Here is a 27,909-nt window from a genome sequence, read left to right as displayed (position 1 = left end):
TCGGGAGGCAGAGCCAGGCAGGTCTCTGTGAGTTTGAGGCCAGCTTGGTCTACAGAGTGAGTTCCAGGACAGGCACCAAAACTACACAAAAAAAAAAACCTGTCTTGAAAAAAAAAATGTGTGTGTGTGTGTGTGTGTGTGTGTGTGTGTGTAAATAAATCTGACTTGTATGAAAACCCATGGCTTCTTATAGAACAAATCCAAGTATTTTAGCTCCATGTCCAAGGCCTTTAGCGACCGCTGAACCATCCTTGCCCTGGTCTCACTGTCACTTACCCACTGCACACACCATTCCCAGTGACACTCTCTGGGTTCAGATTAGGGTTGGAGGGCAGGGAGGGGTTTCCTAGAGTCCCTCTTTCTGACTCCAACACCCAAATCTCTCACCAAACAGTATATGCAAATGTCCAGGAAGTGCAGAAAAGTGAGCATGCGTGTGTGTCGGGGGGGGGGGGGGGGGGGGAGCATCAGTATTCATCTGTCTCTGCTTCCTAATGGGGAGACAATGTGACCAGGTACCTCACCCGCCTGCTGCCACAGAAGAGCTGGTCCCACCATTATCTTCTCATATGATGGACTATGTCCACCAACTCCAAGTCACAGTAAACCCATCCTTCCTCAAGTCACTTTTGGCAGGGACTTTCTTATGGCAATGAGAAAAATAACTATATAAACACATCAACATTTAAAACACTATGTATACTATAAACATGCCCCAAGAATGTAAGAATTTATTATTACTATGAACAAGGAGCATTTATGGCTCCACTTTGGGAATTTTTAGGTAAAGAATATGCATTTTTAATTAGAATTCTGAAAGAACAGTGCATCTTCAGTGTTTTGGCAGAAGTGTATTAATGCTTCCATTTCCTTTGAAATTTATCAAAAATAAAAGATGATTAAGAGGGACTGAAGAGAAGGCTCAGTGGTTAAAAACATGTGCTGCTCTTACAGAGAATTTGAGGTTAGCCCCCCATACCCACATCCAGTGGCTCATAACCACTTGTAGCTCCAGCTCCAGTAGATCTAATGCCCTCTTCTGGCCTCTGCAGGCACTGCACCCATGTGCATATACCCACATACAAATGCACAAACACATATAATTTAAATTTTTTATATTTTAAAGATGTCTAATAGCCAGAGAGACAGAAGATACGCCAATAAGCATTAAAACATTAGTACTGTGATCATTTTTTTTCTTTCTTTTTTTTTTTTTTTTGTTTTTCTGAGACAGGGTTTCTCTGTGTAGCTTTGTGCCTTTCCTGGAACTCACTTGGTAGCCCAGGCTGGCCTCGAACTCACAGAGATCCGCCTGACTCTGCCTCCCGAGTGCTGGGATTAAAGGCGTGCGCCACCACCGCCCGGCTCTGTGATCATTTTGTATAATAATGATTTTGTATGTAAAGGAGAGTACAGGTACATGGATGCTGTGTCATATGTCAAAGGCAACTTTCTTAAGTCTCTTGTCTAATTCCACCATGTAAGCACTAGGGACTGAACTCAGGTCGTCAGGATTGGCAGCAAGTGTTTTTCCCCCATGAGCCATCTCATCAGCCCATAATAAAATCTAAATGATGTATGCGTGTAGAGGTGTGCAGTATAAAATCCTTTTAACTTTTCTACATGTTCATTTTTTTTTCATAAAATAAAAACAAAAGAAAGTGTAAATTTCTGCCAAATAAAACCAGAAGCATCTCAAGTGTTCCTTTTGTGGTGTTCTCAAGATGCTGGCCCATTTCATTAATGAATGTGTTGGCTCATCATTTAACAAGTGTTCATGAGCTCCACCTCTGAGTATCAGCAAGACACTGGAGCAAGGGAACAGGACACTCTGTTCAGTTTCACTGTGGGCATGTGAGGAAGCCACAGTACCACAGAGATGCATGTGGCACCCTGGGATGTGCAAGAGGCTAAGAATAAAGAGACATTGTCCAGAAAATCAGGGAAGCTTTTGTATTTACACTGAGCTGTGGCTGATACATAGGCGTTTCCCAGATAAACACTAGAACAGCCATGTACAGTCAATGGCCTTAGGATTAGGCCAGTAAGGGAGATGCCAGCCTGGCATTGGTCCACATGGCTAGAGAGTGGGCCAGCTAGAGTTTTGTTTGTTTGTTTTTGAGACAGTGTCTTACCATGCAGCGTTGTATGGCTTAGAGCTTAGTATGTAGACCAGGCTAGCCTCAAATTTAGCGATCCACCTACCCATTGCTGATATTAAAGGTGTACACCACTATACCCCAACAGGGTTTTAGAATCCCAGTTAAGGGCTGGGTGTGGTGTTACATGCCTTTAATCCCAGCACTTGAGGCAGAGATGGGTGGATATCTATGAGTTTGATGTTAGCCTGGTCTACATATTTAGTTCCAAGCCAGTCAGGGCTACATAGAAAGATTCTGTCTCAAAATCAGAAATGTTGTGGGGTATCCACCAGACAAGACTGCTTGGACACAGGTTCAAACCAATAGAAAGTCTATACTAGCCAGCCATTGACTACACTGAGTGTTCAGGACCCAAGTGCAGTCCCGAGCCTTTCTCAGGGTGAACTCTCAAGCACAAAAAGCACATCCTGGCTTGACACACCTCAGTTAGCAAGAATAGTTAGCCAGAAGCAGAACTATAGAAACCAAAAAGCAAGGCCAGTCTAGGGAGGGACTTTCCCAGAGCTATGAACTTTGATGGATTCCATCTTGCAGGTGGTGCTGCCTACATGCTGGGTTCCAAGGCCGAAATGGTACTTCCATCATGGAGTCAGTTATACTAAGGTCTGGGGGACTGTAACAAAATAAAATAAAATGTCCTAGCCAAAAGATCCAGAAAGGTAGCCAGATGGAGGTCTGTTGTCCAGCTAACACACTTATGAAGGACCTACTATACACACAGTGGAAAGGACCTACTATACACACAGTAGAAAAAAAAGCAGCCTTTCCCACACAGGACTTAAATCAGAGGTTAGCTGATTGGAAGCCCGAGACCCGGTGGGTCCAGCTCAAGAACAAGCAGCTGAGATCTGGAACTGAGACTGAGGAAGATTCAATGGCCTCATATTCTGCACCTCTCCTCTCTCATGCATGCTCTCCCTCACCTGGATTAGAGACAGCGTGCTGGGAAAGGACGTGTCTCACCACCCATGGCCTCATTTTTTTTTCCGAGACAGGGTTTCTCTGTGTAGTTTTTGGTGCCTGTCCTGGATCTCGCTCTCTAGACCAGGCTGACCTTGAACTCACAGAGATCCACCTGTCTCTGCCTCCCAGTGCTGGGATTAAAGGCGTGTGCAACCACCACCCAGCTCCACGGCCTCATTCTAACTTGGCCCAGGAAGTGAAAATAATGCACAAGACCAGAGGCAGAGGCACACACTCCGTTCCCTGCATTGTCTCTGCTCTCCTACAGGACTTGGCAAATCCCTTCACGCACCGATTCAAACCATGCTTACTCGAGTCATAAGATGGGGAAATGGCAGGCCAACCACTGCTATAGCACCTCTGCTATCTGTGGCCTTACACATTTCACAACCATAAGTACGCAGGAGCACAGCCACCACCCTGAAAAATGGCGGACGTCAAAATAAAAGGGTAGTAAGGATCCAGTGAGAATCCCTCCCCCACCCAGTTTCTATTCATTTTTACTGCTTATTCCTGCTGTTTATAGTGTTTTAATTAAAAAAAATGTGTGTGTGTGTGTGTGTGTGTGTATATGTGTGTGTGTGTGTGTGTGTACATATACATGGATATAACTGCATGTTGAGGCCAGAAGAGGGTATCAGATCTCCTGGAGCTGGGGTTACAGAAGGTTGTGAGCCACTTGGTACATAGGAGCTGGAACTAAACTCCGGTCCTCCAAAAGAGCAGCAAGTGTTCCTAACTACTAAGCCATTTCTTCAACATGCTTTTCTAAATCAAGTGTAAATGTGTGTTTGTGTAGGAGTATGTGTACTTGTGAGTGCAGATTCCCAAGGAGTCCAGAAGGCCTCAGATCCCCTGGAGTTAGAGTTACAGAAAGTTGTAAGCCACCGATGTGGGTGCTGGGAACCAAGCTTGGATCCTCTGCTATTACACCAGTTCTTACCTGCAGAGCCATCCCTCCAGCCCCTCCCCCTCCTGCTGCTTACAAAAAGCAGTCACAGCTGAGGGTCTTCCTGGGCCAGATGCTTCGGCTGTATTTCACAGGTTTGTACCTACAGTTTTCATTGGAATTATTTTCTAAACAGTTCAAAATTTCAAACTTGATTATTCTCTCAGACTTAAGAGCTGTTTAGAGATGTGCTTGCTTGTCTGTTTGTTTTTAAACAGGGTCTGACTATGTAGCCTCTGGCTGACCTGAAACTTGCTATGTAGTCCAGGCTGGCCTTGAATTTATAGAGATCTACCTGCCTCTTCTGGGGTTAGAAACATCTGTCACCACACCTAGCCAGAAGAGGACTTTCTTGACAAGAAAAAGTCGAGGGATAGGAGAAGGCAGAGAAGGATGATGGCATGGGTAACGCATATGTGTGAAATCCTGTAACTAAGACCATTGTTTGTTCATTAACGGAAAATGTGATTTAAAAAGAAGTGTGCTTTCCATCTTCCACATTCCTGGTTTGGGGAACTGTCCTTTTGGTGTTGACTTCTTGCTTTATCATATTACGTTTAGTAAAATGGACATAAACTTTCCTATGAATGACGTTTTTAGCTTAGACCCTTTTTGAGATTTTCCTAGACAGTCAGTTACTATAAATGTCTCTTAAGTGTATGAAATAACAGGGTAAAATTTGTCTATCTGAAGCCTCCAAATAATTATTATACCTTCTTATCTGTCATATTTTCAGGCAGACCTATTGAGAATTCCCGTTATAATGTGGGACTGGGTCACTTATTTGAGGTATGTGAAAGCTCATGATTGTCGTAACTTCTTCATGGATTTTATCATGATTGAATATTCATCTTCTAGTGGAGTGTGGCAGCACACTCAAGTAATCTCAGACCCTGGGAGGTTAAAGTGGAAGGACTTCGAGTTCTGGGCTAGCCTGAGCTACATAGGTTACATAGCAAGAACTTGTCAAACAAACGAAACAAAAATATTTATCTTGGTTCTGCCCAATGTTCTGTCTTCCGTCCCCTTTGCTTGGTGTTTGGAGTACTGCTTTGTCTTCTCCTGCTGGTTACATTATCTGGTCTAGCAGAGCCAGACTATATAGTTTATGCTCTCTCCTGTTCTTGAGCTCTTTGCACTAACCACTCTTCCTTTGACCAGAGAAGATGCTCCAGTAGTGTTTTCAGACATGCTTGAGATACACCTTCAATCCTCACGCCGCTCATTTGTCTTGTATGAATACAAATCATATTTCAACTACAACGAAGATTCTACAACCCAATTCTTTTTCTTGAGAATCATGTGGTATATCCTACCATGTATGTTTCAGAAGAGAAACCTAAAACACGCCTGACAGCTTCGATTAGATTTAAGTTTAGCTGCCTTGGGCCAGTGAAGTGGCCCAGAGGGTAAAGACACTTACTATTAAGCCTGAGAATCTGAGTTCAATCCCTAGGACCCACATGGTAGGAGAGAAATTGTCCTTGATTTCCATATATGTGCTGTGGCACTCACACACATGGATGTTCACACACAAATTAATTAAAAATCTAGGACAGTGGTGGCGCATGCCTTTAATCCCAGCACTCGGGAGGCAGAGGCAGGCGAATCTCTGTGAGTTCGAGGCCAGCCTGGGCTACAGAGTGAGTTCCAGGAAAGGCTCCAAAGCTACAGAGAGAAACCTTGTCTCGAAAACCATAACCAACCAAACAAACAAACAAAAAGACTGGCATAGTCATATACACATATAATTAAAAATCTAAAGGAAGGAAAAGTTTTTTTAAAAAGGCAACAATAAAGGTAAATGCAAAAGAAGTCTTTAAAAAATACTGTCTTTTGCCAGGAGATGGTGACACACACTTTTAGTCCCAGCACTTGGGAGGCAAAGCAAGTGAGTTTGAGGCCAGCCTGGTCTACAGAGCGAGTTCCAAGACAGCCAGGGCTGCACAGAAAAACCCTGTCTCTCAAAAAAAAAAAAAAACTGTCCTTTTAGATATGATACTAGAAAGATTTTTATTTTATCTTTGAAATTCAGAAATTGTACCATACTTCCTATGAGCTGAATGGGTGCGTGTGGTAGTTTGAATGAGAATGGCCCTCATAGGCTCATATATTTAAATACTCAGTCACCACTTGGTGGAACTGTTTGGGAAGGATTAAGAGGAGTGACCTAGTTGGAAGTATGTCACTGGGGGCAGGTTTTGAGGTTTCAAAAGCCAACACCATCCTCAGTTAGCTCTCTGCCTCATGTTTGTGGATGAGATGGGGGCTCTCCACTTGTGCTCCAGAGCCATGCCTCCCTACCTGTTGCCGTGCTCCCCATGGTGCTCCGCACCATGATGGTCATGGACTCTAACCCTCAGGAACTGTGAGCCCCCAAATTAGATGCTTTCTTTTTGAAATTGCCTTGTTGCCAGTGTTTTGTCGTGGCAGTAGAAGAGTACCTAAGACAATACATTAGCCTCTTTCTCTCCTGAAAATGCACTACAATAAAAGTAAAGTACTAAGGATCTGGAAGCTAATGCTGGCCAGAGCTGAAGTATGCTTTTTCTTGTACATTGGACTTCCTTACCTTCTAGCCACACGGCTGACCTGCATGCCAACTTAACTCAAATGGCATGGCATTTTCTCTCCCACCTATGAATCTATAATAAACTTTTCTCTAAAAATAAAACAAAACTCTTAAAGCATAGACTCACGAGAACAAACAGATGGAAGAATCAATATGCAAAAAAAAAAACTATTTTGTGAGTAGAAAAGTGGATGGAAAAGTGGTAACAGAGCAGATCCAAGCTCCGAGTCAGTAGAGGGTAAAGCTAAGAAATTTCCCACTCAAAAAGACTAGAGCGCTGGCAGCATCAGGCACCGGAGGAAATGGGATTGAAATAGAAACTGAAAACAGGAACAGTTAGAAAGCCTGAAGAGTGTCAGTTTCCTACCCGACTCTCAGCAACCAGAGAGGTGCCTGGGAGCGTGTTTACACGGTGTTTTACATGTCGATGTGTTTATATAGTTACTTTTCTCATTGCCATAAGAAAGTCCCTGCAAAAGTGACTTGAGGAAGGACAGGTTTACTATGACTTGGAATTGCTGACATAGTCCATCGTATGAGAAGATAATGGTGGGACCAGCTCTTCTGTGGCAGCAGGCGGGTGAGGCACCTGGTCACATTGTGTCCCCAATCAGGAAGCAGAGAGAGAATGCTGGTGCTCAGCTTGCTGAAGACTGAAGATTTATTCTTAGAAACTGAGGTTCTCCATTCACAATGACACCAGCCAAGTACTTCATCTATCTATCTGTCTATCTATCTATCCATTCATTCAGTGACAGGGTTGTAAAGTATAATTAGGTTGTAATTAGCTCATTATATAGCCCAAGATGACTTTGATCCTCCTGCCTCAGCCTCCTCAATGCTGGGATTATAGGTATGCACCACCATGCACAGCCCATGTGCAACATGTTAGTTTTATTGTTGTTTTGTAAAAATTTGTTTTTATTTTACATGTATGAGTGTTTTGACTATATGTATATGTACCATGTGTGTGCCTGGTGCCCGTGGAGTCCCCAAGAGGGTGTTAGATCCCGTTGAACTGGAGCTACAGATGGTTATAAGCCACTATGTGGGTGCTGGGAACCAAAACTAGGATCTCTGCAAAGCAGCAAGTGCTCTTAACCGCTGAGCCATCTCTGCAGCTCAATGAGCACCATGTTGTAAAATTTGGATTAAATGGAAATTGAATGATTGACTATTGAGTCTAGCCTCCTCCCTTCACTTACATGGAAGAACTTGGGCAGCCAGCCTTAGATGCCCAAGAAAGCTTTCTCAGGCCAAGACCAAGAACCTAGCAACAGCGACACCAGAAGACTCCTCCAACAAGATCACCGACACTTCCTCTTCTGTGGCAGCATCCATTATCAGAAAGCACAGAGGGACCTCCTGAGGAGTTTCTAGTGGGACAGGCATGCCAAGCCAGGGATAAGAAGACTCTGCGGGAAATCTCCAACAGAAGGTGGAAGTCAAAACAGAGAACGAAAAGGATTGGGCAGAAAGAGAGACTCTATCAAACAAAAGAATCTCCATATTTTTCAAGGGTGAGAAAGCAGGGCTTCCATAAAATAAGGGCGTGTAGCCATTAACAGAAACATCAAGAAAGCAAAAATGTGGAGGTTGAACTAGGAAGGCGACGACGATGTTTGCAGTGGGTGAGGGACTGTTTCCACTCACCGGGAAACAGAAGCACCCAGGACAGGACAGAGCAGGCTTCGCCAGTGACCAGTTGATGGAAGAGCATCACAGAGTTTGGACTCTCTCAAGCCTCCTGACCCCCTCCTGCAGGGGCACAGTCCTCCAGTCCCAGGAGTCCGGGTGGAGTCAGGGCTTCCTAAACAATGCCCCAGAAGCCCCAGGGAGAATCTTCTCAGCTAGACAAGCTGACATCCCCAGAGACCCTCTAAGTAGCATTCACAAGCCCTAATTAAGCTTCACATCATGTCCCTGTAGGAGTATAAATTATTCTCCTCTTTCAGACTGGAAAACTGAGGATTAAAAGAAAAGGGGGTGAGTCCTGCCTGCAGATGGCACTGAAAGAAGATTTGTTTTATCTATCTATCTATCTGTTTATTTATTTATATTTTATTATTTATTTATTTATTTGATATTTTGGGGTGGGGGTTGAGACAATGTTTCACAGGGTTTCTGTGTAGTCCTGGCTGTCCTGAAACTTGCTCTGTAGACCAGGCTGGCCTCAAACTCACAGAGATCCACCCACCTCTGCCTCTCGAGTGCTGGGATTAAAGGTGTGCGCCACCACCGCCTGGCAAAAAGAACTCTTAAGTTGTGTCTCTTTATTTCAAGAATTCCTATCTTGCTATATTTGCAGGCTTTTTGTTTTTGTTTTTGACTATAAAAAGAATCTCTATCCCAGCACTTGGGAGACAGATACAGGAGGACCAGGTGTTCAGGAGCACCCTCAGCCACAAACTGAGTTTGACATTAACTCAGCTACATGAAATCTTATCTCAAAACAACAACAACAAATAATAATAAAAAGCATACCCAAAAAAAAATTTTTGATAAAAATCGAACAGTTCAGAAACAAACTTTCAATAGCCTTTCTCTCTAGATATAACTGTGATCAGAAGTTTGATGCTCTGACCAGTGAGATGGCTCAGCAGGTAAGGAACTTGCTGCTAAGTCTGAAGACCTGAGTTCAATCCCCAGGGATTCACATGACCGAAGTCAAGAATGACTCCCACGTATGTGCCATGGCACACACATGTCCTTACACATGCACAGATAAGCAAATAAAAAGTTTTCTGCTTGTTTTTCGTATTAAGCTTTCTTAGCATATGCCTATGCATCTTTTAATTAAAGTTTTTAATTTTTTTTGTTTGGTTTGGTTTGGTTTTTTGTTCATTTGTTTTTGTTTTTGTTTTCAGACAAGGTCTCAGTATGTAGTTTGGCTGTCCTAGAACTTACTATGTAGACCAGGCAGGCCTTGAACTCACAGAGATTCCCCTTGCCTCTGCCTCCTGGGTGGTGGGATTAAAGGTGTGAGCCACTATGCCTGGCTAATTTAATTTTTAAACAATCTTTGCACTGGTCGGATGGATCAATGGCTATATGAGCCTGGCTACCAGGTCAACCCCATAACCCATACCCATAACACACATAAAGATAGAAGAGGAGAACTGACCCCCAAAATGATCCTGTGACCACCACCTATGCATGTCACACACACATACACAAAGCTTTTAGAAAGAATAAAATGTTAGCAGATGTCCTACAAGTATACAGTACATATTGAACGTGCCCCCTGCATCCCTCTTTCCTCAGCCCTCTACACTCTAATTCACCCACTTTGTTCCTTAAGGCAATTTCTCTTTTACTACAATTTTATACATACATACATGATTTTATGTGACTATAAAAAACCTCAGGGACTACAAATGAGAGAAAAATATACAATATTTGTCTTTTATAAGACTGGCTTAATTCATTCAATATCCATGTATCTTAAATTGGGTCACCATTCTTTTACCAAAAATATTCGTATGTATTTGCTCTTTCAGATAAAGTTTATAATAAATTTATCGTGTCCTCCTCTGTCCAGATCTTTATGATGTAATCTTTTTTTAAAATTTTGTGTGCATTGGTGTAAGGGTGTCAGATCCCCTGGAACTGGAGTTACAAACAGTTGTGAGCTGCCATGTGGTTGCTGGGAATTGAACCTAGGTCTTCTGGAAGAGCAGCCAGTGCTCTTAATTGCTGAGCCATCTCTCCAGCCCTCAGGATGTGATTTTTTTTTTTTTTTCTGGAGCTGAGGACCAAACCTAGTGCTCTACCACTGAGCTAAATCCCCAACCCCAGGATGTGATTTTTTTTTTGTTTGTTTGTTTTGTTTTTCGAGACAGGGTTTCTCTGTGTAGCTTTGCGCCTTTCCTGGAACTCACTTGGTAGCCCAGGCTGGCCTCGAACTCATAGAGATCCGCCTGGCTCTGCCTCCGGAGTGCTGGGATTAAAGGCGTGCGCCACCACCGCCCGGCAGGATGTGATTTTTAATGGGATTAAATGTGTACAATGAGAACAATGACTGTTTTTCTTTCTTTTTTTTTTCTTTTTTTCTTTCTTTTCTTTTTTTGTTTTGTTTTATTTTTTGTTTTTTATTTTTTGTTTTTTGTTTTTTCGAGATAGGGTTTCTTTGTGTAGTTTTGGTGCCTGTCCTGGATCTTGCTCTGTAGCCCAGGCTGGCCTCGAACTCACAGAGATCTGCCTGGCTCTGCCTCCCGAGTGCTGGGATTAAAGGTGTGAGCCACCACTGCCTGGCTCAATGACTGTTTCTCTAACACTGGGTTTCTCATCCATGAACATGGTATTCTCCTTGGTTATGCGAGTCCACTATCCTTCAGTGGAGGTTCCAATAGCTTCCTTTATGTTAACTCTGCCATATTAACTTTACTCCATCCCACTTCATCCTTGGTGCTGTTGATGAGAGAGGGATCTTTTCTTTTCTCAAGTAGGTTTTCTATTTACCATGACTGCCAGGAGAGGGAATTACTCATTACACACTTTAATGAACTTGCCTTACTGTTTTGGGGTTTGTTTGAGACAGGGTCTCTCTCTATACTCTATATAGTCCTGGCTGTGTTGACCAGGCTAGCCTTAAACTCAGAGATCCATCTGCCTCTGCCTTCTGAGTGCTGAGATTACAGGCGTGCACCACCCCACCTAACTTTGAACTTGCCTTTTTTTTTTGAACTTGCCTTTCTTGACTTTACAGTTTTAAAATTAACTGTCTTCAGAATTTTTCATCAACACATAGATCATTAAAATCATGATGATTTTTCTCTTCTTGACCAATATTTATATTTCATATTTCGTTTTCTTGTCTAACTACATGTCCTAGAACCTTCAGAGAAATCCTGAGTAATGGGGCTGAGGAGATTGCTCAGTGGTTAAACCTCTTGCCTCACAAGGACAAAGACTAGAGTCTGGAAACCCAGAACCCACATGAATAAGTGTTGGGTGGGAGTGGTAGCCTGTTTGTAATTTCAGCCTTAAAAGGCAGAGACATGGGATGCCAGAGCAAACTGACTAGCAAGAAGGTTCATATCTATGAGCTCTGAGTTTGATTGAGAGACCTACTGTGGCAGTTTGATGAAAATGTCCCCATAGGCTCATAGGGACTGGCACTGTTGGGAGGTGTGGCCTTGTTGGAGTATGTTTGGTGGAGGTGAGCCACATGTGTGTGTGTGGGCAGGACTTTAGGTCTCAGAAGCTCAAGTCAGGCCTAGTGTGTCTCAGCCTTTCCTGCTGCCTATGAATCCAGATATAGAACTCTCAGCTCCTCTCCAGCACCATGTCTGCCTTCATACACCATGTTTCCTGCCATGCTGATAATGGACTAAACCTCTGAACTGTAAACCAGCCTGAATTAAATTCCTTTATAAGAGTTGCCATGGTCTCGGTGTCCCTTCACACAATAGAAACCCTAAGACAGCTCCCTTGAGGAGTAAGGACGGATGAGAATGCTTCCCTGCACCCAACCTCCAGCCTCCACATCCATGCACACACATGTGCACTCACACTGACCCCTACACATGCACTCACATGTGCATGCACCCCAACACTCCCACATGTATCCACATACACATGCATGCAAACCCATCCCCATGTGCATGCACACACATGGGAACTCACATCCACATTTCCACATATATGTACACACATGTATGTGCGACCCACACACACCACACACATGTGCACTCACACCCACATCCCTACATGCATATACACACTTGTACACTCACACCCAGACCCTACATGCATGCACACACATGTGCACACCCTACTCTCACATATGTGCACATACATGTGACTCATACTCACACATACACACACACATGTGCATGCACACCCTTCCCCACACGCATACACACACACACACACACACACACACACACACACACACACACACACACCTTTGATCATCCAGGCATGACTCTTCCTAGGCTCCCAAATCCTCACAAGGGCCTGACAAGGGAGAATAGTTGCCGACCTAGAAGAGGACAGACTGGCTTCTAGTCCTCAATCTGCTGCTCACCAGCTGTGTGACTTTGGGCAACCTACCCCCTTCCTTCCTCTCTCTGGTCTTGGTTTAATATGTGTAAAATAAGACTAAGCACCTTGGCCAGAAAGGTGACAAGTGTTTTTATACACTAAAAGTATTAGTGTTCCTTAATGACAGGTGAAGGGCAAGAAAGAGGGTTCAGCTCTTAAGAGAACTTGCTGCTCTTGCAGAGGACCTGGGTATGGTTCCCAGCACCCACATGGCAGCTCACAGCCATCTGAAACTCCAGTTTCAAGCAATCCGATGCCCTCTTCTGACTTCCACAGGCACCAGGCACGCACATGCTGTGCACACATTCATGTAAAACATTCATACACATAAAATAAATCTTTTTTATTCTAAAATTGCAGGTGATATGTACATTTATTTCCACTCCCACCTGAGATCCACCAAAATGTATTTAAAATAATTCTTTTTTTTAAAGGTTTATTATGTATACAATGTTCTGCCTGCATATATGTCTACAGGCCAGAAGAGGGCACCAGATCTTATTACAGATGGTTGTGAGTCACCGTGTGGGAATTGAACTCAGGACCTCTGGAAGAACAGTCAGTGCTCTTAACCTCTGAGCCATCTCTCCAGCCCCCAAAAGAATTCTTAAAGACTAGGCCAACTGTAGAGAAAGGGGAGGAATGAGGGGACTCAGGGTTGTGGGGGTAAATGTGTCTGAGAAAATGCACAGAGAAGGAAGAGTCGGCCTGCCTGTGAAGATGAAAAGAGAGATCTGGGCCAGGAGGAAATGCAGCCCCTCCATAGACCCCAGGGAGGCCCAGGAAGTGCAGACAGCAGGCCCAAGACCAACACTGAAGATGGAGATGGAAAGCTGTACCAGCCCCACACTGGCGCCTCGCCTTCTTCTTCCCCACCTGATACATACAGCAGGTCAGCTTGTGGAAAGGTTCCGGGCAGGGGCTGGGCCCGGGCAACAGCAGAGGGCCAAGGAAGGGGAGGAGCACAGTTGTCAGGAGGAGCCCAGCCTTCCTCCCCAGAGCACTCACACTGCACCAGCCTCACCGGGACGGAAGATTCTCCTCCAGGAAATCCCAGTGGTCCCAGAGAAAGCCCTGGAAGCGTGACAGGTGAATGATGGATCCCGTCAGCCCCTCTCCCGTTAGACTTAGAGGGGCATTTGCAGTGTGTTTCTCTTGAATGTGAGTGAACAAGGGAAGAAAAGGAAGAGCCCAGAAGAGCTGGAGACAACACGCTTAGGAAAAACTGTAATATCTCCTTGGATAAGAGAGTGTCCTTGGATAAGAAAGCATCCTACATCAACAGCACAGAACTGCTCTATGAAAGAAAAAAGAGCAAGTGATAAGACAGAAGGCTCTTGGAGATTAAAAATATGATAAAATCGGGGCTAGAAAACTAGGACCAGGAAATCTTACCAGAAAGAACAGAGAAGGCAGACATAGAAGAAGAAAAAAAGAAAACAAGAAACTAGGAGCCGGGGAGATGGCTCAGCATGTCAAGTTCATCCTTCCAAGTGTGAGGACAGGAGTTCGGATCCTCAGAGTTCATGTAGAAGCCAGGTGGTGGTAATAGTCTCCTGTAATCACAGCTGCTGTGGGGTGTCTTTCTGTACGCTGTGAATATGTGTTGCTCTGATTGGTTGATAAATAAAGCTGCATTGGCCTATGGCAGGGCAGGATGGAGCCAGGCAGGAAGATCCAAGAGATAGTAGAAGGAGAAAGGAGAGGAAGGAGATGCCAGTCGCCACCAGAAAAAGCAAGATGTAAAAGTACCAGTAAGCCATGGCTATGTGGCAACTTATAGATTAGTAGAAATGGCTCAAATTATAAGCCACGCAATTGGTAATTAATATTAAGCCTCTGAATGATTTTTTAAAGATTTATTTATTTATTATGTATACGGAAGATGGTGCCAGATCTCATTACAGATGGTTGTGAGCCACTATGTGGGTGCTAGGAATTGAACTCAGGACCTCTGGAAGAGCAGTTGGTGCTCTTAACCTCTGAGCCATTTCTCCAGCCCCATCTGAATGATTATTTTATAAGCAGCTCTGGGACCTTGGGAATAAGCGAGACCGGAGAAAACTTCCGGCTACACACAGTACTTGGGAGGCAGAAAGGGGAGGTAGGAGAGGGAGTCCTTGAGCTAACCTGCTAGCTTGACTAGTTGATCCAGGAGTTCTAGATTCCACTGACAGACCCTGCCTCAGTAAATCAAATCAAGACACTGACGTCAACTTCAGTCTTGACACACATGTGCACATGTATGCATACCTGCACATATACATGGACCCACACACATTCTCATATGCATACACACACACACACTACACACATGTATACATGTAAAAAAAAAAACCCAAGAATGCCAAATAAAGACATTTGACAAATTTCTAAAAGAGAGAAGAAAAGGGGGGCATTAGAAGTCATCACAGACAAAACCTCAAAATCAAACTTCCCCAGAGGAGAAGGACCTGAGCTTCCACATGACTGGAGCACACCAATTGCCCAGCACAATGCTTGAAAATAGACTACAGTACAGCACATCACCATGAAGATTCAGAGCACCAGGGACAAAGAAGGTCCTGGAAGTTTCCAGAAAGAAACACGCAGGTCACATGCACAAGCCAGAATGGTATAGAACCAAGCTGGGAATTAGAAAGGGTGCAGCAAAACCTTCCGAATCCTGAAGGAAAATGAATCCTAATTTGGTTATTTCCAACCAGACTATGGATCAGTCGTGAATGAGAGGAAAGTAAACAGCATCTTCACATGTGAAATCTATTAAAACTCTTACTTCCCACTGCCCTGCCTTAAGAACCCCCAAACAAAGGATTAAATCAAGGAAGACTATTTTTACACAAATAATACCGTCTTAAAATTACATTTAAGGCCTGGAGAGATGGCTCAATGGTTAAGAGCACTGGCTGGTTAAGAGATGACTCTTCCAGAGGTCCTGAGTTCAATTCCCAGCAACCACATAGTGGCTCGCAACCATCTGTAATGAGATCTGGTGCCCTCTTCTGGCTTGCAGGGATATGTGCAGACAGAACACTGTATACATAATAAATAAATCTTTAAAAAGACAACTTTAAAAAAAATTACATTTAAAAACTAGAGATGGCTCAGCAATTAAAGGGCTTGGTTGCCAGAAAAGCATGAGGACCAGAGTTGGGATCCCCAGAATCCCATGCTGGGTGGGTAGAGTAGCCTGCCTCTAACGCTCACCTAGGGAAATGGAGAGCAGGGATCCCCAGAGCAAGCTCACCAGCAAGAATATCCGTATCAGTGAGCTCTGGGTTTGATTGAGAGACCCTGCCTCAATGAAAAAGGTGGAAAAGTACTTCAGAATGAATCTCAATATCAACCTCAGGTCTCCACATGCATAGGCACGCACACACATGCAAAAACATGCATACACGCACACCCACACACACGCACACACACCCACCACATGCACACACACCCACACACACATGAAAAATGGGAAAAGAAACAAACAAACAAATCTCTGAGCAAATCATCTGGTGCCCAGCACTGGGTCCTCAGAATGTCCACTCCGTAATTTCCCAGAAAGAAAACACTCAATTCTAAAGTGCTCGTTCCATCAAATTCAAGCAAATCTAGAATGGAAATTCTATTTTAGCCAACGGACTCTTAGATCAATAAAACATGGCAGTCGCTGATATCTGTGACTTCTTCATCATTTGCCACAGGGTTTCATGTGCCCTTCATGCTTAGGCTTCACGGTGCCCTAAAATGACTTTTACCAAGCCTTGACAAACACCAAGAACCTGGGGTTCTGTGAGATGCGAGCACCTAGGGCTAAACCTGGTGGTAGAGGATTGAACCAGGAGCCTTTTCCTCACCCTAGACTGATCACCCCATCTTCTCAGCCATCCGCTCACTTAACAGCAGAAGGACACAAAGCTCAGACCACCTCCCACAGCCAGTACGTGCCTAAGCATGAAGGGCACATGAAACCAAGATCTAAACTGAATGTCTCCAGGGTCTCTGCTGTGTGGCTGGCATGGGAACCGAACATGCCCCTCCTCCAGGCCACCAAGGGTCATACTACCTCCCCTCAGCCCCCTCCAGGAGCTCCAGCTAGACTCACTGCATGAGTTGGTCTCGGCTTAGGTCTTGCAGGTAGCGCTTGGATCCGTTCAGGAACAGAGAGCGGTATCGCTGCCGTCTGTCTTTGGTCTCCATTAGCGTGGTGTTGAGGTAGCGGCCTACCCCAACTGGGTTCTGTGCAGGGAGAATACAACAGGATGTTAGTGAGCACATTTTGGAGACTTGCCCTCAGGCCTTTTCTCCTCCCTTCAGGCCCCAGACACTCCCCCAACTGTTATGAATCAAATTTGTGTCCCTCCCCACCCCCAGAAATGTGCTTAAGCCATAATCTTAGTGGCCTTATTGGAGAATTGGGGTGTTGCAGATATAATGGGCTGAGATGAGATCATGCTGGAGCAGGTGGGACCCTGGTCTAATATGACAGGGGTCCTTGTAAGACAAGGCACTCAATGGGGGAGATGATCATACACAGAAGTAGAGATCAGAGTGGTCCAGTCATAAGCTGGGAGAGCCAAGGGTCTCTGGCCACCAAAAGCTGCAAAGAGGTAAGGAAGGATACTCATGAAACTATCAGTTTCATAGGCAGTATGGACTCTGGTCTTCCAGCATCCAGAGCTGTGAGAGGACAGCTCCATTCACCAGGCTGCCCGGTTTGTTGAATGACACCTAGGCCATCCTGCCCTTGGGTCTGCCATAAGAGAGGCTCAGAGACAAGACATAACTTTCAAGATGACATAGTAAGGTCATGACAGAGAAGCATGGGAGGTAAGAAGATCAGTCTAGGCCATTCTCAAGCAGGAGTGTCCAGAGGGGGCCTTCCCGCCCTGCCTCTGGAACTGGCCCTCACATAGTCCTTCCTTCCACTTTGCATGGCTGGCTGTGAAAGTTAGCTTTAATTGTCAACTTGGCACAATCTAGAGTCACCTAGGAAGAGTCACCACAAGAGATTGCCTGGATCAGGTTGGCCTTGGGCGTGCCTGTGGAGGATAGTCTTGATTTCATTAATTAATGTGGGAAGATCCAACCTGCCAATACCATTCTGGGTTTGGGTCCTGGACCACACAAGAGCAGAGAGAATAAGCCGAGCAGCTCACATGTGGGCACTTCTCTCTGTTCTTGACCACGGCATGATGGTTTCAAGCTCCCTTCATCTTCACCCAACACAGCTCCACCACCCCCACCTCCCACCCCGCCCCTAGATGGTAGGCTAAGCATTTGACTTGAGATTCTGAAAGCTTGGAGGTGGGTTAATGACAAAGCCCGTTTTAACTGTCAACGGCCTACAATCATACAGGAAGAGGATCTCAATGAGGAGTTGTCTAGATTGGGTTGGCATGTGGGGTGCTGAGATAGAAAGCAGAATAATAAAGCTCAGGCAAGTAAATTAAAAGCAAGATGTGTCTCAGAGAGACCATGTTATGGATATGAAGTTTGGTTTGAATATGGCTTGGATGTGAAGTGTCCCCCAAAGTCTTGGTCCCCAGTTAATCATGCAGTTTAATGGTGAATGGATTATGATGGCTACTGGAAGGTAAGGCCTAGACAAGGAAGCTGCTCCCTGGGGGCATGCCTTTGAAGAGTATAATAGGACCCTGTCCCCTATCGCCCCCCTCAACTTCTCTCTCTCTCTCTCTCTGCTCCCATTTACAATGAGGGGGGCAGTTTCCCTCCACCATGGTGTTTCTGTCTTACCCTAACCCTAAAGCAGCAATGGAGTCAGCTGCTGTGGATTGAAACCTCTGAACTGAAAGAAATGGTTCCTCCCTCAGTTCACTTGGCTCAGAGGTTTTTTTTTTTTCCACAATGGCAAAAAGTGACTGTCACAAATCAGGAAAGATCTTAAAAACAGCAAGTTCGGGGGCTGGAGAGATGGCTCAGAGGTTAAGAGTACTGCTCGCTCTTCCAAAGGTCCTGAGTTCAATTCCCAGCAACCGCATGGTGGCTCACAACCATCTGTAATGAATCCTGGTGCCCTCTTCTGGCCTGCAAGGATATGTGCAGACCGAACACTGTATACATAATAAATAAATAAATCTTAAAAAAAAAAAAAAAAAAAAAAACAGCAAGTTCAAATCTGGACAAAGTCTCCCCATACTGCTGGAGGCAGGAAGCAAGACCAGTGAATGGATGGGCTAAGACGATTTTGTGACTCATGGAACTGTTCATTTAGGATTTGTGTATGATTATTGGATTGATATGATTGATAAATGTGCACTAAAAAGCTGGCGGGGGAGGGGCTTAAGAAGTGTTCACAAATGCTAGGACTAGCCTGTTCTGGAAAACACTACCAAACTGAGGGCATCATCACTCACCCGGGGACAGCAAAGAGCCGGGGAGGGAAGGGAACAGAAGAGGACTTGTTCACTCGGGCATAAGAAATGAGGTAACATCTCCACCAGCTGCCCTCCAGGCCCCAAGACTAATGGAGAGCAGGGAAAAGCATTGCCCAGGGAAGGGAAGGGAATGGGAGAGCTGTAGGGTGGGTGGGGCCTCTCAGCTCTTTGGTTCTCAGAGGGTGGCCTGTGTGTGCTTATCAGTGTTAACTGTCGTCAGCCTACAATCGTACAGGAAGAGGATCTCAACGAGGAGTTGTCTAGATTGAGTTGGCGTGTGAGTGTGTGTGTGTGTGTGTGTGTGTGTGTGTGTGTGTGTGTGTGTGTGTGAGTGTGGGGGGGGGCGGGGGTTGTTGATGACGTGGTAATGGAGGCTCACCCACTGTGGGTGGCATCATTCCGTGTTTGGGTTGTGAACTGTGTAAGCGCAGAGAGGGGGCTGGACACAAGGAGGCATGCATGCATCGATGCATTCCTCTCTGCTGTTGACTGCGGCTGTAATGTGACTAGCTACCCCGTGACTCCCCTGCCATGACTGACTGTGGCCTGGAATTCGAAGCCTAGTAAGCCTTCACTCCCATAGAGGTGGCTTTGAGGGGATTGCCCGATGACAGCGACAGGAAAGGAAAATAGTACACCCCAGGAACTTGTTAGAAGAGTCGTTTCCTGCCCTCCCCACTCCAAGGCAGAGTGAATCAGAAGCCCGGGCACAGGCCCACTGACCCGACCCTTAACAAGCCCCCATGCCTGCTCAAGTTGGAGACCCTAGAGAAAAAGTGACTAGAAAAATAAGAGGGTGAGTGGGTGACAGAGATAATGTTGGGCCCAAGGAGCTTCCGTGTCAGGGGCACAAAGGGTTGGGACTGTCTGGAGAGGTGGGAGAAGTTCCCTGTCCATCACCATGCTCCCCTAACCCAGACGCACTCACCCAGCTTCCCATAATCATCTGGTAGGCCTTATTGCCTGAGCGCTTGGAGGCCAGGAGGAATGGTGGCCGATTGACGTGTTTCTGTTCCGTCTCATGAGGAGTCCAAGAACCAGGGCCAGCTATATCCTAGGGGTAAAGAAGGGTGGTGACTGAGGAAGCCGGGATAGAAATCTCAGCCCAGGTGGGATAACTGAGGGTTGATGGCAGTTGACCTCATCCGTCCAGCACCGCTGGGCCTTTGTCAAAGGATGAGGTAAGGGAAGTACCCTCAAGTCGGGCATGTCTCATACCACCCACTCTACCCACCCCCAACCAGACACCCCTTTACAGGTTCCCAGGGGCCCTTGAGATGAGCAGAGATGTGCTCTGAACAGCAGCCTGGGACTGAGGCACACTGACTCTGGAGCAGAACAATTAGGTCCTATTTCAGATCTCCAGGCCCTACTGGGGAACCCAGTGAACCCTTTCCAAGGTCTGCGCCCCGGTTTCCTTCTGTGGAATGCAAGTGGTGTTCCTCCCAACCTCCCTTGGGAGAAGGATGGACAGCGGTTTAGCAGGGGGTCAGAGTGTCCATGCCCTTTGCCTCCCCTACTTCATTTCTTCCCTTGGGGCAGACCCTGCCAGGTCCCACTCAGAGAACTGGCCACTGTGCCCCAGAGAGGACTGCCCTGAGGAGGTGGAGCCCAGCCCCTCCCTGGGTAGAGCAGGTAGGCAAATCTGAGGATGGACCCTATCACACTCCATCCTACCCAGCCTTCTTTGCCCATTCTCCAGATCTTTAAGGCCAGGGGAGGGAGGGCAGGGAGGAAAACATCACTGGCCGGGATTTCCTGGTGGCCTGGTTCAGCTACAGGGTCTACACCAGTCGTCCTAATCACAGCTGCTCAAACTCTGGCTGCATTCACAGGTCGGGTGTGCAAAGTGGGGCTCAGAAAGTGACTGACCAGTGCAAGGCCAGGCTGGCAACCAAAGACACAGCTTCCCACCCGACCTGACCGCTGCACCCCTCCTCCCCCAACCTCCCTAGCCTACTGGAGAGCTGCCTTCCAAGAGAGAAAACAGACCGTGGGGTACACTGACCATATTTCTGGGGTACTGACTAAGGGTAGTCCAAAAAATTCTCTCTGTGGGATTTTTCGGTTCTCGGGGATATTTTGAAAAAACCCCACGTTTCTTGTTGTGAGCTGAGCTAAGTTCGTCCACGAAGCTCTTGTAACTCGTTGGTTCCCGGGGTTTCTTTTTCTGAGGGATGGGAAGAGAAAAAGAAATGTTGTCGCAGGAAGGTCACAGGCTCAAGAGCCCTCACAGAAAAGCAAGTGGCACTGACGAGGTACCACTCACCTCTCTGTGCCAGATCGGACTGTGCTGACATCAGGCCGGCGTGTGCACACACTGCCACGCGGCGGGCCTTTGTCCATGCCTTTCTTTTCTGTCTCTCACGTACTCAGCACCCACTGTGCCAGTCAGGGATGATATTTCACAGATTTAAAACCAAGTCTGAGCACAGATCCCCCCCCCCCCCCCCCGCCCCCCAGCTAGTGAAACTACTGTGTCCAAACACAAGAGTCCAAATTCACAGAATGGGCTGGCAGGAAAGCTCTGTGGGGAAAGGATTCGCTTCAAGAGTTGCTCTCTGATGTCCACACACGTGCCAGGGTGTGTATACACACACACACACACACACACACACACACACACACACACACACACAGATAGATAGATAGATAGATAGATAGATAGATAGATAGATAGATAGATAGATAGTAGATAGATAAACAAATCTTTTAGATTTTTATTTTGTTTTGTTTTTTGAGATAGAATCTCACTATGTACCCTTGGCTAGCTTGGAACTTGCTGTATAGACCAGGCTAGCCTCCAACTCACAGAGATCCAACTGCCTCTGCCTCTAGAATGCTGGGATTAAAGGTATATGAGATCATGCCCAGATTTTAAAAAAAAAAAAAAAAAAGGAAGGAAGGAAAGAAAATGAAAATGAAAAACTAAACAAAAGAAAACCCAGCGCACAGAATGGCTCCCATGAAGAGAATCAGTTTGTAAAACTACTGGTTGTGGTAAGGATGGCGTGTACCTGAGGATCCTTGACTAACAAATGCGCTACTCTGGTGTGGGACTTTGACAGCGGAGGGGGGACGAGGATGGGTAAAGGGCCTGCAGTGAAGCTTGAACTCCTGGGTTGGATCTCAGGACCCAAGGAGTTTGATCTCCTTCTACCTGTTGAAGGAGAGCGCTGACTCCTGAAAGTTGTCCTCTGTCCTCCACAAGCATGCCATGAAACAACCCCGCACGCCCAAAGAAATAATGAATGTACATTTTAAAAGATTCATGGGGGAGGGGTCTGCATGTGGTACAGGAGGCAAAGAGTACGCAGAAACTCCCTGTTTGCCTCTCAATTTTGTTGTGAATCTAAAATTGCCCTAAAAAATAAAATCCATAACAAAGATGTCCGGCCCTGGCTGTAGTAGCAACAGGGCATGGAGGGATGGGGAGGATGGAGGGGTGGAGGGATGGAGGGGTGGGGGATGGAGGGAGGATGGAGGGGTGGGGGGATGGAGGGGTGGGGGGATGGAGGGGGATGGAGGGAGGATGGAGGGGTGGGGGATGGAGGGAGGATGGAGGGGTGGGGAGGATGGAGGGGTGGGGGATGGAGGGAGGATGGAGGGGTGGGGAGGACGGAGGGGTGGGGGATGGAGGGGTGGGGGGATGGAGGGAGGATGGAGGGGTGGGGGGATGGAGGGGTGGGGGATGGAGGGAGGATGGAGGGGTGGGGGGATGGAGGGAGGATGGAGGGGTGGGGAGGATGAAGGGGTGGGGGGATGGAGGGAGGATGGAGGGGTGGAGGGATGGAGGGAGGATGGAGGGGTGGGGAGGATGAAGGGGTGGGGGGATGGAGGGAGGATGGAGGGGTGGGGGGATGGAGGGAGGGTGGAGGGGTGGGGGGATGGAGGGAGGGTGGATGGAGGGGTGGGGGATGGAGGGAGGATGGAGGGGTGGGGGGATGGAGGGAGGATGGAGGGGTGGGGGATGGAGGGAGGATGGAGGGGTGGGGGATGGAGGGAGGATGGAGGGGTGGGGGGATGGAGGGAGGGTGGAGGGGTGGAGGGATGGAGGGGTGGGGGATGGAGGGAGGATGGAGGGGTGGGGGATGGAGGGAGGATGGAGGGGTGGGGGGATGGAGGGAGGATGGAGGGGTGGGGGATGGAGGGAGGATGGAGGGGTGGGGGATGGAGGGAGGATGGAGGGGTGGGGGATGGAGGGAGGATGGAGGGGTGGGGGATGGAGGGAGGATGGAGGGGTGGGGGGATGGAGGGAGGATGGAGGGGTGGGGTATAGGGGGCCCAGGTGGTTCCCAAGGCCCTGCCGTGCTGGGCACATGGCCTTAGTGGTAAGTAGATCTGGGAGGCCCTGAGATCAGCCTTGTCATGGGACAGGATGGTGACTTTTTACCAAGCGGCTCACAGGTATTTCCACTTTAACCATCTCCTTCCTAGTGCTGTTACCGCCATCTGCCTCCACAGTGGCTTCCCACTAACGCTGCAGGTTCTCTTCTACTCCTGGCTGATGGTGCTTCTCTTCCCCTCGACCGGAAGTTCCACAGGGGCTGCTTCCCTGCACCTAGTCTGTGAACCGCTCTAATCCTGCTCACGCAGGGACCCCATGGTGGGGGCAGGACAGACAGGTCTGGACACGTACGGCGGTCCCTTTAGCCATAAGCGTGAAGACAGCAACACACAGAAAAAGCTGTGAAATCCTGTAGCAAGGTTCGGATGGGATGGGAAAGGGGTCTGGCAAGCTAAATCTCTACCTCTGTCACCTTCTCTCCCACTTTGGGGCTCTGTCACCCAGAGCCCTGGCACTCACTGAGCTAGGTTTGTGTCCGGGAAGCCTGGGAAATGTTTACAGACAGACATGGCACCTGTGCCCTTGGGGTCCCCGCAGGCCTGGCTGCTGGACCATCAGTGCCAGTGCCGTTCATGGTGGTGCTGAGGAGAGAGCCAGCCACAGGATCAGATGTGCAAAGCCTGACTCTGGCCCCTCACCTAAACCATATCCCACCCTGGCAGAAGCGGTGGACCTCACAGTCGCCCACCCTGGCACATACCTGCGTGGAATAATGTCCATACGGCACAGGCTTGCTTCGTTCACCAGAGAAAATGTCATAGGGGCCACGAGTACCAGTGGATCGTGCCACATAGCTCTCGATGCCACTTTTGATGGTGTAGGTCCCAGGTCCCAGGCCACTGCCCTAGAGACAAAAGTGGTGTCGGTGCCCATAGGGGAGTGGCCAAGGTGGGACTTGAGCCTCCCGGCCCCTGAGGTCATCCTCCAGGACCACGCAGGATGAACCTGGTGGGGGGGTACCTGGTGAGATAAGGGGGGCGGCTTGTTGGACATCCGACACATAAGGCCCTCGGAATGTGAGCGGTTCCAGGCGTTCTCCTCCAGCCGTGTGTATGGGTTACCCTTCTCCCCGTAGTTTCCAGGGCCTGGATAATAGTTCTGCGGGGCAGGAGACAGAAACACAAAGGCTGTCAGGCCCACTTTTTGTGCTGGTTCGCCTGAGGAAGAAATGCCTGGGGTTTCAAATCTCAAGAGAAACAAGGTTTTCAGACTGTGCATGTGTGCTACCCGCCCCACCACCCGGCATCACCTGCGAGCCTCCTCCGTCAATGACACCTTTAACTCAAATCCAGCTACATTGCCGCCTCAGCACCTGGCATCCAGCCTGGTCTCCTTGCTCTTGTTTGCTTAACCATGCTTTCACACACACACACACACCCCAGGATTCCCTTCCTACCCTCTGGTTGGGCAATCATAGCAACCCTGCAAAGATCCCCAGACACCATCGCTCCTGGGACCCACACTTTCCTCCCCAGCACACAGGCAGCTAGCTGGTCTGCAGGCTGAGTACATCTCCCACACCTACAGTTCTGTGAATAGGCTGGGATAGATGAGCACCCAGAGTCCTAGGTTGGGACCCTTGGCTCTGCTGCTTCCTAGCTGGGGGAGTTTGGATCTCTGAGCCTCATGGTCCATGGGACTAACGCAGAGATGGTAATACTTTCCTGCAGGGAAGGATGATAAAACAGAACGTCTACAAAGCCCTCTGCCCAGGGCCTGGCACATAGTAGGTCCCATCACACAAATCAGGGTGTGGTGACTGGAAGTTTTAGGGGCGGAGGAACTGTGGTTAGGATAGTACCAGAGGCCTGGATTAGCTTCTAGGGTCAGAAGTTGGTTTTTGAAGTACAGTGGGCAGCGTTCATCTGTGGTGCAGGGAGGTGGGGCTTGTCTTGGGTGATATGCACCTTTTAGCCACATGGTGGCACTGCTGCTACGCAGATGATGCAGCCCACCTCACCTCTGGGCCCAGCAACCAGACCCTAGGGGAGCCAGACCTACCAGAGGAGGCCGGACCTGTGCATGGAAAATCAGGCCACCCTGAGGAGCCCATCTGTCTGGCCCCAGAAGAATGAGATGGGTCTTGCTTCCTCCCATGGCTCAGAGGGCCATGTGTGTTCCAGAGAAAACCCCATTGTTAGGAAGCTGGGCCCCTAACTGTGCTGACTTGATCCAAAGCCTTAACAGCAACCAGATGAAACCAAGTCAGCAGCCCCTGCAATCAACACGCAGGAAACCTGTCAGTCAAGTCCTTGGCCTCCCCAGACCTCAGTGTCCTCTCACAACACCCAGAAGGACACGTGAAGGCCTTCCCTTGGCTGCAGGGCCCTCCTCACAGCCTTCACTCCGAACCCTCTCATTTCCCACCTCCCCAGCTCTCTCTAGCCTATCTGTTGTTCTAACAACTAGCCAAGCGTATTCCCACCTCTGGTCCTTAGTCTATACTGTTCCCATTTCCAGGAACGTTCTAGCACAAGAGTCAGGTATCAGGCGTCCCCTTTGCTGACGACCCGCCGTTTTGTTCCAGAGGGCCCTTCCCAGACTGCTCTCTGTACACCACCTCACAGCATTCTCCTTCCTTGTGTCATTTCCCCCTCCGCACCCCGACGAGATATGTGTTTCCTGCTTTGTTCTGTGGTTTGTGTTACTAGAAGAGACACGTGACAGCACCTACCCCGATGAGTCCTCGGAAGCGGGTCTCCCCGGAGCTGAGCAGCCCGCGCCTGCTCTGTGGTCTCTGCTGCAGCTGGGTTAAGAAGTCTTTGAAGTTGTAGGAGCCAGGCCCCAGCTTGTGCACCTGCCCCAACAGAAGAGACAGCAGGATGAAGAGACCAGGGAAGGTCCGGCCAGGAAGAAGCCCAAGGGATGATGGTGCTCTCCAAGAGGAAGCTATGTCCACCAGGACTCTAAAGCCTGGCTCCTGGAGGTGGGGAGGACCATGCTCCAAGTCTCACCTGCTGCTGTCTTTCCTTCATGATGGACTGGTACTGGAAGTGGGGTAGCTGGGTCAGCCGAGTGGCTTCTTGGGCCCGAGCCCAGCCCGTGCCCAACTTCTGTTCCAGAAACTTCTTACTGAAGCACGTATCCTTGGAGTTATAGGTCCCAGGTCCTATATGGGCCTAAATCAGAGCAGGCTCAGAGCTGAGTCAGTTATAACTACCTAGCCTCTCCCACCCCCCAGCAAGTCCTCCCCCAAGTCTCCCTTGAGCTGGAAATGGAACCAGACAGTCCCCCCAGCTGATACTCAGGGGCTCTGCACTCAGGAGTCAGTCCTGACTGCCCCTGTCACTGGCCCCATTCCACTTCAGGGAAGTATAGTGTAGAACCAGGCTGGTGCTAAAGTCTAGAAGGAAGCCTGCGGCCCCCAAACTCCTGGTTTTCCGCCAGTCCGGAGTTTGTCAAACACAGCTGAAGACTGAGTGGGAGCCAGGCTTGGGTGGGAGCATGCACAGGTGGGTAGGGCGAGGGACACAGACCACGTGAGAGGAGGCAGGCTCACCTGTTCCACAGAATGATGCCTGGAGTACGGGGCCTCTGTGAAGGTGCTTAACTTCTTCTTGTTGGGATAAACAGAAGAGACATCAAACCTAGGGAGTTACGTAGCCAAGTGAGAATTCAATGCCTGGCATCTGGTCCCGGCTGGGGCAGCCCTGGGGGACAAGGGAGTTGGTTTCCCAGGAGAGATGACTTTAGCTGGCCCGTGGAAGTGACTTTGGATCTGTTTCATTGTTTTGAGCGTTCCAGAGATGTTCTGCCACTAACCATCACACCTAAGCTCTGCTTCTCCTCACAGCTTCATCCTTTGTTCCCAAGTCCTTATTACCCTCCTCCCCACCTCTAGACAGCTACACTGCATAGTGTACACTTTATATCATCTCTAATATACTTTTAATAATATATATATGATTATTATCCATACCACCTCATGACCTCAGATCCTAGAACCATGTGTGGCACACAGGTCATTTATACACAACTATATTAAATATAATATAAAGAGAAATATGACAGTTGGGCATAGTGTTGCACACATTTAATCCCAGCACTTGGGAGACAGAGACAAGTGGATTTCTGTGAATTTGAGGCCAGCCTGGTCTACATAATGAGTTCCAAGACAGCCAGGGTGATGTAGAGAGACTCTGTCTCAAAAATAAAAAAAAAAAAGAAAAGAAAAAAAAAAGAAAGAAATATGACCTCTGGGCTGCAAACCCACTCAGAACTTTTTAGCTGAGTGTTTCATGGACAGGGCACATGGCCTCTCTGAATATGTTACAAAGAAGATGTTCTAGAAATAGTTTAAAGAACTTATTACAGAAGTGTAACAGGAAGCAAAAGAACTTAGAGGCCAGGAGTGGTTGTGCAGGCCCTTCAATCCCAGCACGCAGAGGGCAATGGCAGGCAGACCTTTGTGAGTTCAATGCCAGCCAGGGCTACATAGTGAGAAGAAGGAGCTGGGGAGAGGAGGAGGAGGAGGAGGA

General features: G+C 47.8%; 1 protein-coding gene across 1 annotated transcript in view; it reads right to left on the bottom strand.

Annotated features, from left to right (window-relative positions):
- Positions 1-27,909, bottom strand: part of Lexm (lymphocyte expansion molecule) — a 33,681-nt gene that overhangs the window by 5,421 nt on the left and 351 nt on the right. Inside the window, exons 2-9 of the mRNA XM_052717869.1 lie at positions 26,931-27,018; positions 26,386-26,550; positions 26,106-26,228; positions 24,392-24,529; positions 24,132-24,275; positions 21,092-21,253; positions 20,012-20,137; positions 16,791-16,924 (exon numbers count right to left, since the gene is read on the bottom strand). Coding sequence (XP_052573829.1) covers positions 16,791-16,924; positions 20,012-20,137; positions 21,092-21,253; positions 24,132-24,275; positions 24,392-24,529; positions 26,106-26,228; positions 26,386-26,550; positions 26,931-27,018 — 1,080 coding nt within the window. The remainder of the gene's footprint in view (positions 1-16,790; positions 16,925-20,011; positions 20,138-21,091; positions 21,254-24,131; positions 24,276-24,391; positions 24,530-26,105; positions 26,229-26,385; positions 26,551-26,930; positions 27,019-27,909) is intronic.

This window comes from Peromyscus californicus, unplaced genomic scaffold, assembly GCF_007827085.1.
Source record: "Peromyscus californicus insignis strain IS unplaced genomic scaffold, ASM782708v3 Scaffold_5__1_contigs__length_169319896, whole genome shotgun sequence".
Taxonomy (NCBI): domain Eukaryota; kingdom Metazoa; phylum Chordata; class Mammalia; order Rodentia; family Cricetidae; genus Peromyscus; species Peromyscus californicus.
Note: the sequence above shows the minus strand (reverse complement) of the source record. Positions and strands in the feature narration are given on the sequence as shown.